Source organism: Microcebus murinus, chromosome 14 (assembly GCF_040939455.1).
Source record: "Microcebus murinus isolate Inina chromosome 14, M.murinus_Inina_mat1.0, whole genome shotgun sequence".
Classification (NCBI taxonomy): domain Eukaryota; kingdom Metazoa; phylum Chordata; class Mammalia; order Primates; family Cheirogaleidae; genus Microcebus; species Microcebus murinus.
In genome coordinates, this window is record NC_134117.1 from 54,656,328 (window position 1) to 54,670,223 (window position 13,896).

Genomic DNA, 13,896 nt, shown 5'->3' on the forward strand with positions numbered 1-13,896 from the left:
AGTTCAGCAGCAGTCTTGGTTTTAGTCACATGGGTTATAAAAGGATTCTCTATTACTTAATGCAAAAACAATCTCAAGCACAAATTTTGAAAATAAGTCAATATAGTAGTTTCACCTTCTATCATTTGGAAAAAAATTATTACAAGAAAAAAATGTATCATAAGAACAAAAATAAGAGTCTGAGGACCACTGTTCACAAATTTGATTTACACTGTCCTTAGTAACTATCACTTCCCAGGAAACCCTTTAGATCAGCCATCCTGAACCTTTTTGGCACCAGGGACTGGTTTCTTGGAAGACCATTTTTTCCCAGGGGGTACAGTGGTGGGGGGGAATGTATGGTTTCGGGATGATTCATGCACATTACATTTATTGTGCAAACCTCTCTGCTAATGATAATCTGTATCTGCAGCCACTCCCCAGTGTTAGCCTCAGCTCCAACTCAGATTATCACACATTAGCTTCTCATAATGAGCGCAACCTAGATCCCTTGCATGCACAGTTTACAGTAGGGTTCACGTTCCTATGAGAATGTAATGTCACTGTTGATCTGACAGGAGGAGGAGCTTATGAGGTGATGCAAGTGATAGGGAGTGGCTGTAAATAGAGATGAAACTCAGCTTTGCTCGCTCACCCACTCATCTCCTGCTGTGTGGCCCAGTTCCTAACAGCGGAGAGGTTGGGGACCACGGCTTTAGATGAAGAATTTTAAAATCAATTTTGAAAACAAATATTTATGGGTACTCCTTGAGAACCACTGACCATTAAAGACATATCAAGAATTTAAAAATTATACTTTGCATATTCTATGTAAAGTATTGCACTTGGCACATTCTACTTGCATTATTAATGTCAAACCTCACTGCAACTCTATGAGGTAGGTGATAATATTATCTGTACTTTACAGATAAGAATACTCAGGTTGAGAGAAGTTAAATAAGCAGCCCAAAGTAATAATGCTATATTAAGTAGCAAGACAGGCCATGGTCTGACTTCAGAGTCCATGTCATGAATCATCATATGCTATATTGTATCAATTACAGAGGAACACACCTAGTATCTATATTGTTCATAATTTCTGAAAATGTTAATGATGACTCAATATTTCTGAAGCAAAACGTAGTTCACTACTGTAAAGTATTAACCTTAGGGGCTTGTATCAGCTAAGATAACTTGAAGTTGAAGAGGAAAGTTTGAGGCAATGATGTAGGTGCACATTTTTTCAGTGCAAATGCATATTTTAATCATTTTCAAAATATGCATCACTTTAGGAATTTAATGTTCTTCATGTATGTTTTAATTAGTAAATATTAATCTATAACTGGAAAAGCTTTTTTTCAAATTTAGAATTTTTAAAAAACGAGTTATGCCAAAAACAAGTAGGCAAACAAGAATTACCCTCACATATTCTCTACAACCAAAGATCATCAATAGATGTTTAGGCTAAGTAGAGACTGTTTTACCAGAACTGAATGAGGAATAACTTATTTAGTGTAGCTTTTAAAAACTTTATTTGTGTGACCTTAAGACATGCTAGAGTGTTTGAACTAAAATAATAAAAAAAGGAAGTTAGTCTAGAATTAAAGTCCTATTATACCAAAGTGAATTTCAAATCTTGTTTTATGATGAAAAAGCTAAACATGAAGGCATTAGAAATGTGATAATGGGTAGTCATGTTTATGCTTTCAAATCAACAATGATAAATCAAATGGGTTTAATGATCCCAAATTCAAACATGATATAACCTAAAATAAAAATATATTTAATGATGTCTTAATAGTAGTCTGAATATTTAGGACAACCAAGTAAACTATGCTCCTCTTTGGAGTACTTACATTGTTTATTTTCTCAACTTGAATAATCAAACACGTGGGTTAAATTAACAGACTTCAGTAGTGGTGGAACTCAGACTGGAAAGAGACATTCTGGATGCTCCTCACAGCAATATAATGAGTATTTGATACTATTAATAAGCTGCATTTGAAGAACAGCACTCTATACAACCAGGAAAACAAAATGATTCTGGCCTTTCCATGGGCAGTAGGAACTTAGCATGCAAAGGACAGAGCTCCGCAAGGAAGCAAGCAAGAAAGACCTCTTCTACAAAGTAACTGGTTATTGACCTTTGGAAGCTTAAAGGATTCAAACTAGTGTCACCAAAATGAATGATATTTACAGAACTCAATATAGATAAACAATTATGCCACTACCTATTCTAAGAAAAAAAGTTTATTTTTTAATATAAAAGTTTATTCACAAGATATCCTTAAGAATACAGTAAAACTTGATTTTTGAATCCTTCATCAACCAAGGATGTTACCTTCGATAGTGAAAGTTTAAAGAAAAACTGGTGTTCTTTTGTCATCCAATTTTGTTGACTACTCAATGCTGTAGATTCAAGAGATTAGCAAGCATTTACCAATTCCTATCTTTCTTCTTTACTCCTACCTCTCTAGTAAGGGCACTTATCCAAGGCAAGCCATGTTAAATCTTCAAGCTTTAAGCCATACAAGTATTACAGGAGGGTAAGAGTTTTTGCTGCTTGCTACAAACTGTCCTACCATAATTAGAGAACTGAAAGTAGCACTCCTCAATTACAGGTATTAGCATTTTATCTGATTTACTTTCCTTAGCGCTCTGTACGGATGTTTGTGCCATAGCTATTCTAAAATAGAATCCCTAGGATCAGAAACATTGATAATGGGATATCTATAAATTATCTTGACATAATTTTTAATGTATTTGTTGGTTTGTTTCAGAATATAGTTAAAGGCAAAGGTATTCAGGAAAATAATCTGTTGCACCAATAACAGAATGTCTGGCTTGGGGGTTTGTAAGGGACAATTATTTTTTAAGAGATGGGGTCTTGCTCTGTCACACAGGCTGGAGTGCAGTGGCACAATCACAGCTTACTGTAAGCTGGAACTCCTGGGCTCATGTGATCCTTCCACCCTCAGGCTCCCAAGTAGCTGGGACTACAGGCACACACCACAAAGTCCAGCTAATTTTTTAACTTTTTATATATATGGTAGGGGTGAGGATCTTACTATATTGCCCAGGCTGGTCTTGAACTCCTTGCCTCAAGCAATCCTTCCACCTTGGCCTCCCAAAGTGCTAGGCTTATAGGCTTAAACTACTCCAGCTACTAAAAAATACCCCACTTCAAAAAAAAAAAAAGAAGCACGGAAAAAATATACTATAAAAATAAAGGGCACCCTGTGATTTTCATTAATTATTTTAAAGGAAAGGTATATATAATTCAGTGTAATTTACATTTTTAAGACTGTCGACCATCAAAAATGCAAGAGTAATTTCTTTTTTAAAAATGAATAAATTTTAATAATTTATAAAATACAATTAAAGAGTCCAAGCCTTCAAAGATCGATTTAAAAAGTACTCTTAGGAATGTCCTTGAAAATCTCCTTTGCTAGCCTAGAACTATATATTCTTCTCATGGTTTTCTCCATGTGTTTGCTTTCTTTTCCAAGTTAAAGTCATTGATTAGCTCAAAAAAGCAAAATAATGAAGTCTTTCTAAATATTCTATTTGTTTCCCCTTAAGCCATTTTATTAAGCAAAATGCAACTAAGCAACCACTTATCTGTATTTTTTATGTGAGAAATTTTGAAAGAAAAAAAAGCTATTAATTTTTAACCTAAAGTTACTGTTGTCTTTTCATCCCTGTTTCAGTTCAAGTAGGAACATAACATCCCAAATAAGATTATTTAAATGACCCAATTAAGTATTCCTTACATTTAATATAATATAGTAACTAAAACAAAGTTTCTTGACTGTTTGTAACACCTAATGTTAAAATTTCTTTTTATATTATGCTGGGTACTATATTCTCAAGGACTTGTGCAGTGTTTGTATTGTCATATTAAAGATAAAGTATGTTAATTTAAAGTGACAGGAACTGAATCATTCTGAAGGGAGCAGGGGAAGGACATGAACATGCACTGAACCTTTGTTCCTGAAGCATTACTATGGATTTTGGAGCATTAATTAATTTAAAGCACATGCTGCTGAGTCAGTACCTGCCAGAAATCCTGATCAGAAGATGAGAAAAAGAAAAAAAACATTGACATTGTTTGATTATATGAACAAAAATTTCCAAATCAAATATACATATTACAAAACATAACATACAAAGGATGAATTAAAACCTATAATAACATCACTGAACACCTGGAAACAGGAAATAAGAAATACATAGATCTAATCTGCTAAGCACAATAAAACAAAACAGCAGTATCTCATTATCATTCCACAGATATAATTCTTTTTTAACTTCATGGCAAATTAATTGCTTTGCCACCCATATTAACATATAGACAACCAAACTGGGATGAGTTCAGAGAATCAATTAACTATTTTAGAGTACCAAATGATTGCTTAAAAAAGGGCTTCTCCAAAATTATGGAGCACTAAATAAAGTGCCATCCACACTGGTAATAAACCAGTCATTGTGGAGACTGACATTTAAAGAAGCAGTTTAGGTGAGCCAATTTAGCTGGATACCACTCCAAAATAACTTCAAATACCAAATACTGTTAAATATTTTTCAATAAATAAACTTCATTGGCTGTGAAATAAAATTTGACCTAAACTTACCATACTATTCAAACCAAGCTCAGTATTTAATAACATTATAAAAGTTCTTGACTGAAAAACAGATGCTATTAGCAATTTATAAGCCTATAGCTAGAATTGACATGACAGAGGCTCAAAGGATTTTACAGTACAAAAGTGAGATGAATCACTGTGAACACATGATAGCTCAGATATGAGAAATCAGATCAGAGGTCTACCTATTTAACCTTGGCCAATTGCTCATTACTGAGATAGCCCCTGGCGATTTGTATAGCTGACTGAACTGGGAAGGAAAGAACCATGGAGAGAACAATTACACAGAGGTATGCTATTCTGTAGCATTTCACACAGACCAAAATAGAAGATAACACATATGACAGCATGTAACTCCTTTCTAAATTGAGTAAAGGGCTCAAAGTCATGAAATAGCTACAATTTGCAAGGGGAGATACTTTTTGATTTTACTGAGAAGATAACTGACACTTTGAGAGGTTAACTGGTCTCTTGCCCAAGGTTACCTACCAAGTATGTGATATTTGAATACATGATTGTCTATACACAAAGTCCACACTCTTTTCATCCTACTCTATTACACATAAAGAAGTTCAGCAATCCACAAGGTTGTGTTTTTCATACCCAAACTGAGCAAATGTTTTAAAAGTAATTTAAAGAACTTTAGACAGGAGAGAAGGAAAATGGGAAAATCTGTGACTAAAACCTGAAAATTCTAACAGATGTCAAGGATTTCCTGAAATGTTGAATCAGTACCTGAGTTCACTGTTATAATTTAATTACATTCTAAACTTTTGCTCATCTAAAGATTATAATGAGCAGCCCCAAATGATGCTACACTTAACATATAACTAATCAATATTTGAAAATTAATAAATTTAGTTTATAATAGAAATAGTATTTTCTCTACTATCCTGATTACAATTAGCAAAGATCCAATTTTTTATATACAGCTGACAGTGCTCACTTTAAGAGTGATGACTTCAATTAAACAAAAAAGAGCACTTTTCAAAATGCCATTTGGTACTCATAGCATGTGGAGAAAGAAAAAAGAACAGTGAACTTGACATCCTGATTTCTAAATTCAGGTATTAAAATTTATATACCTCTGATTTTCTTTCTTTAAAATGAAATGTTACGTGGTTTCTCAGGTTAATATGGGTTTCCAGCTGTACTTTATCTATGTAGAAAAATTAACTTCAACAACACCTACTAAAAAGAAAGTAAAACATTAAGGGTTTCTTTTTGAGCAAATATCATTAAGGTAGTAAAATAAAAGAACTACTTGATAAGAGAAATTTCTTTTCACAAGTCTGTCATATAGAGAAATAGCTTAGATATATACAAGGTGGTGTAGCATAGTACTTAAGAGGGTGGACTTTGGCGCCAGACTAACAATTTAGAATCCTGACTCTACGACTTACTAACTGTATGATTTTAGGCTAGTTACTCAACTTTTTTGTATCTTATTTTCTTCATTTGTAAAATGATGATAAAAATAGATAGCTATCTAAGAGAGTGGCTGTATAGATTAAATAATTATGTATTAGCACTTAGAACTTGAGACATAACACTTAAAATGCGTCAACTACTATTCTATTTCATATTGTTACTATTGGTGATAACTTCCTCATGAGACAAATACAGTCAAGCATTTTTCATTTACAGATTTGATTTTAAATTGAAAAAATAAATCACTGATAACCAATGAATGAAAATGGGGCTTTTAATAAGGGCCAAATAGTCACCCTCAAAATAACATGTGACCAAGAAATATTTTGTGAGGGAATTTTGGCTTCAAGGAACTGAAAGACTTTGTGCAGTCTCTTGGAATCTGTTATACTTTTCTTTTTAAAGCAAGAATTTCCCTATTATATTATTTAAAAAGAGAACACAAGTGATACATCCCACGTTAAAGATGGCATCAAAAGAGGAAACAAAAACATGGATCATAAGCAAAAACAATAAAATTCTATCATTAATATTTATTAACAAAAACACCTGAATAAGTACATTAATTCATTAAGAATTTGGGCTGGACTGGTTTCAAGTCTCTGGAAGCTGAGAGAGAGAGAGAAGGAGAGAAAGAGAGAGAGAGAGAGAGAGAGAGACAGAGGCAGAGGCAGAGACAGAGAAAATAAATTACCCATTTGAAATCAAAGCTAAAAGGTGTTGAGCTTTTAAACTAAATTTCTGGCCATAATGCATGAAATTTACTACCATTATCAGACAAATCTGGTTTTTTAATCAGAAAATTGTCCTAGGATTTATATATTCTAGAAGCTGCTATTTAGGAATTCAGATTTTCTGACTGAAAGAACAAAAGAGTCATGAAAATCTAAAGAAAATAAGATCAATAGTTGAATAGATACTAACCGTTGTAATTATCAAGTGAAGGACTTCATACAAAAACCCTGGAAAAACTTTTAAAATGATCAAACACTAAATGAATTTTCTACTTTTCATACATAAGGTTTCAAAATAGGATTTCTTAATTTCATATGAAATAAAAGACAATTCACAAAGACATAAATCATAAATATTCCATTGAAGAAGCCTAAGCGTCACTCTGAAGACTTCAAGGATGTATTTGATGGAGATCAATATAAGATTTAAATGAAAAACCAGGCAAAGGGATTCAATGTATACATCATAAAGTGAACAAAAGGGAAATCTGTATTGTTTACTCATTGCTAGGGGATGAGTAAACACCTCCTTATGTGAGTCTCTAATTCCTTTCCTTTTTGAGACCTTATTCCCCTGTCATCATAAGTCAATTTTCACATTCCTGACTTTTATACAAGTCATACTTTCAAATATTATACACTGATATTCCTAAATCTTACCTTTCTTACTCTAATTTCAGAATCTATGCTTCAGTGCACAAATAAACAAATAACTGCCATTTTATCTCCATAGCAAGGTAGGTACTCAAATACTTTAATGTTTTACTGTATCTTACTTGTGCTATTTTATAAAAATAAAGTGGAAACCAGAAAAATACTAATGATAAGAAATGTAGAGCTCATAAATTTAATGCAATTGAAGCAAAGATGAAACTCATCTGTCATGCCAAAAGCTGCTAACTTTTAGCATCAAGTACTGAACCACCACAGGAAAAAAATTAAAAACCACATAAGAAACATGAGTTGTTATCATTAGGGATTTTATATTTAAGAAACTCTAGGAATGGAAATTCCTCTTGTAACATGTAAATCTGTTGTTCAACTTGCACATATTCAACTTCTTTACATGTTTTCAGGCTTACATATATATATGTGTGCATACACACACACACACACACACACATATATATATAAAAAAAACAGGAGAGGAGAAAATTCTCATGCTACTCTGGATTCTTTCAGTGACCAAAAAGGTTATTTGTTAATTGAATTTGCTATAAGATGTTACTGACTTAATGAGTCATACCTCTACCAAGGAATATGTGATTGACTACTATAGTTGATTTTTTGCCAGTCATCAAACATTTATTGTTTGCCAGGCCTATGCTGGACTCTGAGTGACACAGAGACAGGTAAGATACTGATCTGGCCTATGAGAGATTCTGGAATTAGACCCTGACATCAATATCTGCAGTAACTCCTTACATTGGATAGAGTGCTTTATTATATAGATAAAGCAGAGATATCAAGGATCAGAGAGAAGATGTGGCTGTCCCAGAGCAGAGTCTGGACTTTGAACCTACATATCCTAACATCTAGTTCAATGCCCTTTCTTTTTAATCATTCTTTCTTTTAGGATATATGACTTTAAAAAGAGGATACTCACAAATGGAGGCATCTTAGGCACTGTGCCACCTGAATGGGAAAGGCAATTTTTAGGCAGGTAGGCTTAGCTGAGTTCTCTCAAATTTAAGGCAGCTACTCATTCTTTTCACTTGTGCCAAACAGCTCAACCCTTATCTCTTAACCTTACCAGGGTATGGAGTTTTATGTAATGATATGCCAATTCCTGTAAAATCGGTTTCCACTAACCCTGACCTCTTCCCATCTAGACCCTCTTTTGTGATCCTGCCTTTTCCAGCCACTCCATGATTTTCCTTCTGATTTCCTTTTCTTTATGGTATACACAGCCATGCCTGGCTCTTTCTTCTTTCTGATGTGCTTTCTTCCTCCTCTTTAAAATTGACCACATACGTTTCTTTCTGACCCTGTGTAATATTTTCCTTTGCTTTACGGAGAAATGGGCCTGAAAGGAAAAAACATGTTTAACTGACTGCTTTCTGTACTGAAGAATGATTTATTATATGATTTACTGAAGTATAAAGAATTGAAAATAAGTATAATGCAAAACATATGCAAATTTGGAATATTCTTCATAATTATTACAAAAGCACTATAAAGACTTTTGTAATTTTCTTGTTAGGATTATTGCTATATAATATCAGAAAGTTTGAGGAAAGTCATATCAGATAAGTGTTCTGTAGGAAATGCAAATGTAATATTGGGGGGCTGATTAGCCTTTATGACAACTACTGAGTTAACATTCAAAACTCAATAAATAATGAATTAGCCCTCAACATATATAGCAGTTATAATGTATATAGCAGTTAATATATAAAGCAGTTATAACTATGAAATTTACTTATATGGAAAAATATACCATCTTCTGCTTGATTCTTTCTATAGAAGCATTTGATAGCACAGACCTCCTAACCTAAGTATGCTCTTTTAATATGACAAACAGGTATTCAGGGATCTCTCACACATAATTCTAGAAGAACTTAAACATTTTCTGAATAAAATCTTAGTAAACAACAGGATATATACATAAATGTCATAGTTTACTTACCTTTCCATCAAAACGTTTTATTATATATTGATCTAGACCCAACTCTATAAAAGAGAAGAAAAAAATATTTAGCAACTGATCATAACTCAAGTAAAATATATAAAATGACAGCTCTCGGCTTTGTTTCTAATCATTCAATTAAATGTACTAGATGGTTTAGCTACATTTACTCAAAGGCCACAGGATGAATATTTTGCCCCATGTTCACACTGAAAGTGTCAGATAAAAGATATCAACCCATTTATCTTACATATAAGAAAAGTAAGGCTCTGAGAAAGTAAACAGGGTAAAAGTTATACATGCAAGCCTACTCAACAGCAGAGCTTTCAACTAGAACTTTGGGTTCCTCCCAAGATGGCATTCTTTTCATTACAAGGTGCTATATTACCTCTAATGAAGATAGCAGATATTAGTTTAATCTGAATGTGTAATATTAATTTTTTGTATCAAATTAAAAGAGTACAATACCAAAAGAACTATTGCAACACACCTAAACAGACACAAATAGATCATCTTAGTATTACCTTTTAAAGTTGGGTTAAGTAATAAATATTTATTTGGGAATGCCTAGCTTTGAACTCTGAGCAGTATGAAAGATATAAGTAAATAAATATATTTATTTATTTATTAAATTTATTTATTAAATATATATTATTAGGTAGGATCAGTGGACTTGAGGGCCCAGATTTTTTTGTCTTTGCACACTGCTTTATCCCTAGCACTTGGAACAGTGCTTGATCAATGAATATTTACAAAATAATGAACCAATAAGATATAGCTCTTGTCTTGAAGAGTCATAGTTTGCTTTGAAAGACATATGGATATAATAATTAACATTACAAGAGAGCATACAATTAGTTCAATAAGAGAGTGGTGTGGGAGATTTGAGAGTAGAGAAATCAGTTTCCAATTATACTTACTTTCTTGCATATTAGTTCCTTTTTTCTATTCTTACTGTACTCATGCTAGTTCAGGCCATATCTCATAATGCCCACAGTATTACAATAATCAGATTATCATGGCTCCCTGAAGAGGCTTTTTGCATTTCTACTTCTATACATTTGGTTACACATTCTCCTTATGTGAAATGTGCTTCATCTTCTAGAAGCCAGCCCTAAACAAATTGAGCCATTTGACTGTAAAAGAAACAGATAATTCTGGAAACAGAAGAAAATTAAAAAAAAATAACTCTAATGTAAAACCTCACAGATATTCAAGAAAATATCAGTCATATAAGCAGCATAGGTTTCTAGGATGAAAGAGCAGAGAACAAGAAAGAGTTATAGATAATTAAACTTTAATTTGAGAGTTGTCTATCTCCCCCTATTTTTTAATATACTGTCAAAAGATGAGGATAAGGTAATCCTTCCCAGACTACTTTCGATCCAGGAGGTTTATTATCGTACAGGACCTTTTTCTCATTCAGAAATAGAAAAGAAATAATCCAAAAAATATTAGCAAAAACTTTCTCAGAACTAAATAAAGAACTGAAGAATTTACCAAGTGTTCTAAGAAAGATGAGCAAAAACTACCTATACTCTAGTGTATGCTTATGAAATTTCAGAATACTAAGCATAAGAAATTCCTAAAAGCTTCTAGAAAAAAACCTTTCTGGTTCCTTACGAAGGAATGAGAATCAGACTTCAATCAAATGTCTTGTAAGTAAAACTTGGTACATCAACCAAGATAGATGCATGCATACTAACTAGAGCAGCACTGTCGAACAGAAATATAATGTGAGTAACAAATGAAAGTCACATTTTTAATTTAAAATTTTCAAACCACCACCTTTAGAAAGGTAAAACGAAAAAAACACGAAATCTTGCCATTGGTGGCAACACAGATGGAACTGGAGAACATTAAATTTATTTAATGTTTAATTAATTTAATATTTATTTAATGTTTATTAAATGAAATAAAACAAAACAGAAAGCTAAATACTGCATGTTCACACTCATATGTGGAAGCTAAAAAAAGTTGATCTCATGAAAATAAAAGGTAGAACAGAGGATACTAAAGGTTGGGAAGCAGTAGGGGAAATAGAGGGATAGGATACAAAATTACAGCTAGACAGGAGGAATAAGTTCTAGTATTCAGTAGCACTGTAGGATGACTATAGTTAACAATAACATATTAAATAGTTTCAAATAGCTAGAACAAGAACAATAAATGCTCCCAGCACAAAGAAAATAGTGAATGTTTGAGATGATAGATACACTAACTACTCTGATCACTATATATGTATCAAAACATCACTATGTACCTCATAAATATGCAAAATTTTGTCAATTAAAAAATAAAATAAAAATTTAAAAAGATAAAAACAAGTAAGATTAACTGAATATATCCAAGATAGTACCAAAAATGTAAAACATATCATTAATATTTTGTTAATGCTTAAAATGATGCTAAGTTTTGAAAATCTGGGATATATTTTATAATTACAGTACATCTCAATTCAAACTCCAGTGCTCAATAGACACATGTGGCTACTGTATTAGATGGCACAGATTTTAACATATCAGTGTAATACCCAGAAGAACTACAACTTAACTTAAAATTTTAAAAGTGGTTGATTCTGTGACATGAACTGGGGGGATGGAGAAGATGGAACAGATTTATTATGCTTTTCATTTTATGCTCTTCATTACAGTTTGAAAAATAGTTTACTGTGTGCATCTGCAAAAAAGTGAGAGGGCATATAAGGACAGCCTGGCACTTACTAAGAATTCCTGTCATTTATAAACAAATACTGACATCAAGTAGGCCAATTTCATAATTTCTATATGAAAGATGATTATTTTCACCTTGTTATATTTTTATTTTTCTACCTGCCAAATGAAGTAGAAGGGTGGGTTAGATTAGTTCTTAAATGGTTGGAAGTGGAGTATGGGAAATGTGGATGAATGAAGTAATTCAAGCTATCCTTACTCACTACTCTAGAGATTCTAATAGGCACAATTATTGAGGGTAGGGAGAACATGGAGAATGACAGGAGAAAAAATAGCATGTGTAGTTTGAAAATGATACTCAGATGACTTTCATATGAAATAGTTTCCCTTTCATTTCTCTACCCTAACCCTGTGGTCCCAGCTTAGAAACACTGGATGCTAGCAATACTGACATCCCTAAAGTGATTCCTATCATTCTTCAACTTTTCTTCAAAGAACTTTAACAGTCATTGAATGCACATAGTGTTGGGGGGAAATGCACAGAGTGTGATATAAATACTATCTTCCTTTTATGATTGAGAAAGCTGAGGCTCAGAGGGTTAAATGACTCTTTTCTGATTTTAAGTCTAATAATCTTTTAATTATGGCAGTTGCCTCTTTTCTTGAGTACATACCAAAAATAATGTAAAAGTACATAAATACTAAAAGAGTAGTCTCACTTTAAGCCTCAGAATGAACACGTAAAAGGAGACTTATTTTAAAGACAATAGCAGCTGATTTTGTCAAAAGACAAAAGAGCAACTGAGTCAAATACCTAATTTCAAGATCCAAAAATTAGTTTAGGAAAATGGAAACTGAATAATTTTAGTTAAGAAATCCTAGCTATCGCTCAAAAATTTAGAGATTCATTTTTTGTTTAACATCTGAATTTATCTTAACAATTTATTGAATTGATTATATTTTCAGCAATGCAAGCTAATATAAGCTAGCAAAAGAAGGTATAGTTCTATTTTATCAGATACGAGATTATAGTCACTTGGATTTATCTTTTGTCTTAATCACTGTCATAAGTCATACTACTTATTAAGCATTTTTTGGTTTTATTTTTATTTTAAATTTTATTTATATTTTTCTTTTTTCCATTTATTTTTTACTTGTATATATTCATGGGGGTACAAATGCACTTTTGCTATGTTGATATATTACACTGTGGTAAAGTCAGAGTCTTCAGTACATCAATCACTAGAGCAATACATACTGTACCCACCATGCAACCTCCCATCATCCACCCTCTTCCTACCCTTCCAAGCCTCCATTGTCTTTCACTCCACTCTGCTTCCATGTGTACACATTATTTAGCTACCACTTACAAGTGAGAACATACAGTATTTATCTTTCTCTGTCTGAGCTATTTCGCTTAATATAATGGCCTCCAGTTCCATCTATGTTGCTGCAAAAGACATGATTTCATTCTTTTTTATGACTAGTATTCCATTGTGTATATATACCGCATTTTCTTTATCCAATCCTCCACTGATGGATTCAGATTAATTACACAACTTTGGTATTATGAATAGTGTTGTGATAAATACATGAGTGCAAGTATCTTTTTCGTATATTGATTTCTTTTCTTTGGGTAGATACCTAGTAGTGGGATTATTGGATCATATAGCAGTTCTATTTTTAATCCTTCACAAAATATCTATACTGTTTTCTGTAGAAGTTATACTAATTTACATTCCCACCACCAGTGTATGAGAGTTCCCTCTTTTCCACAGCCTCACCAACAATTGTTATTTTTTGTC

At 32.6% G+C, this 13,896-nt stretch overlaps 1 protein-coding gene across 3 annotated transcripts in view; it reads right to left on the reverse strand.

Annotated features, from left to right (window-relative positions):
• The window catches only part of MICU1 (mitochondrial calcium uptake 1), a 246,858-nt gene that overhangs the window by 135,814 nt on the left and 97,148 nt on the right, over window positions 1-13,896 (reverse strand). For 2 of the 3 annotated variants that reach the window (XM_076010083.1, XM_012762546.3), the window contains one exon: window positions 9,420-9,463. In XM_076010083.1, coding sequence (XP_075866198.1) covers window positions 9,420-9,463 — 44 coding nt within the window. Of the gene's footprint in view, window positions 1-8,642; window positions 8,817-9,419; window positions 9,464-13,896 lie in introns of all 3 variants that reach the window. The other variant, XM_012762541.3, reaches the window with a different exon arrangement.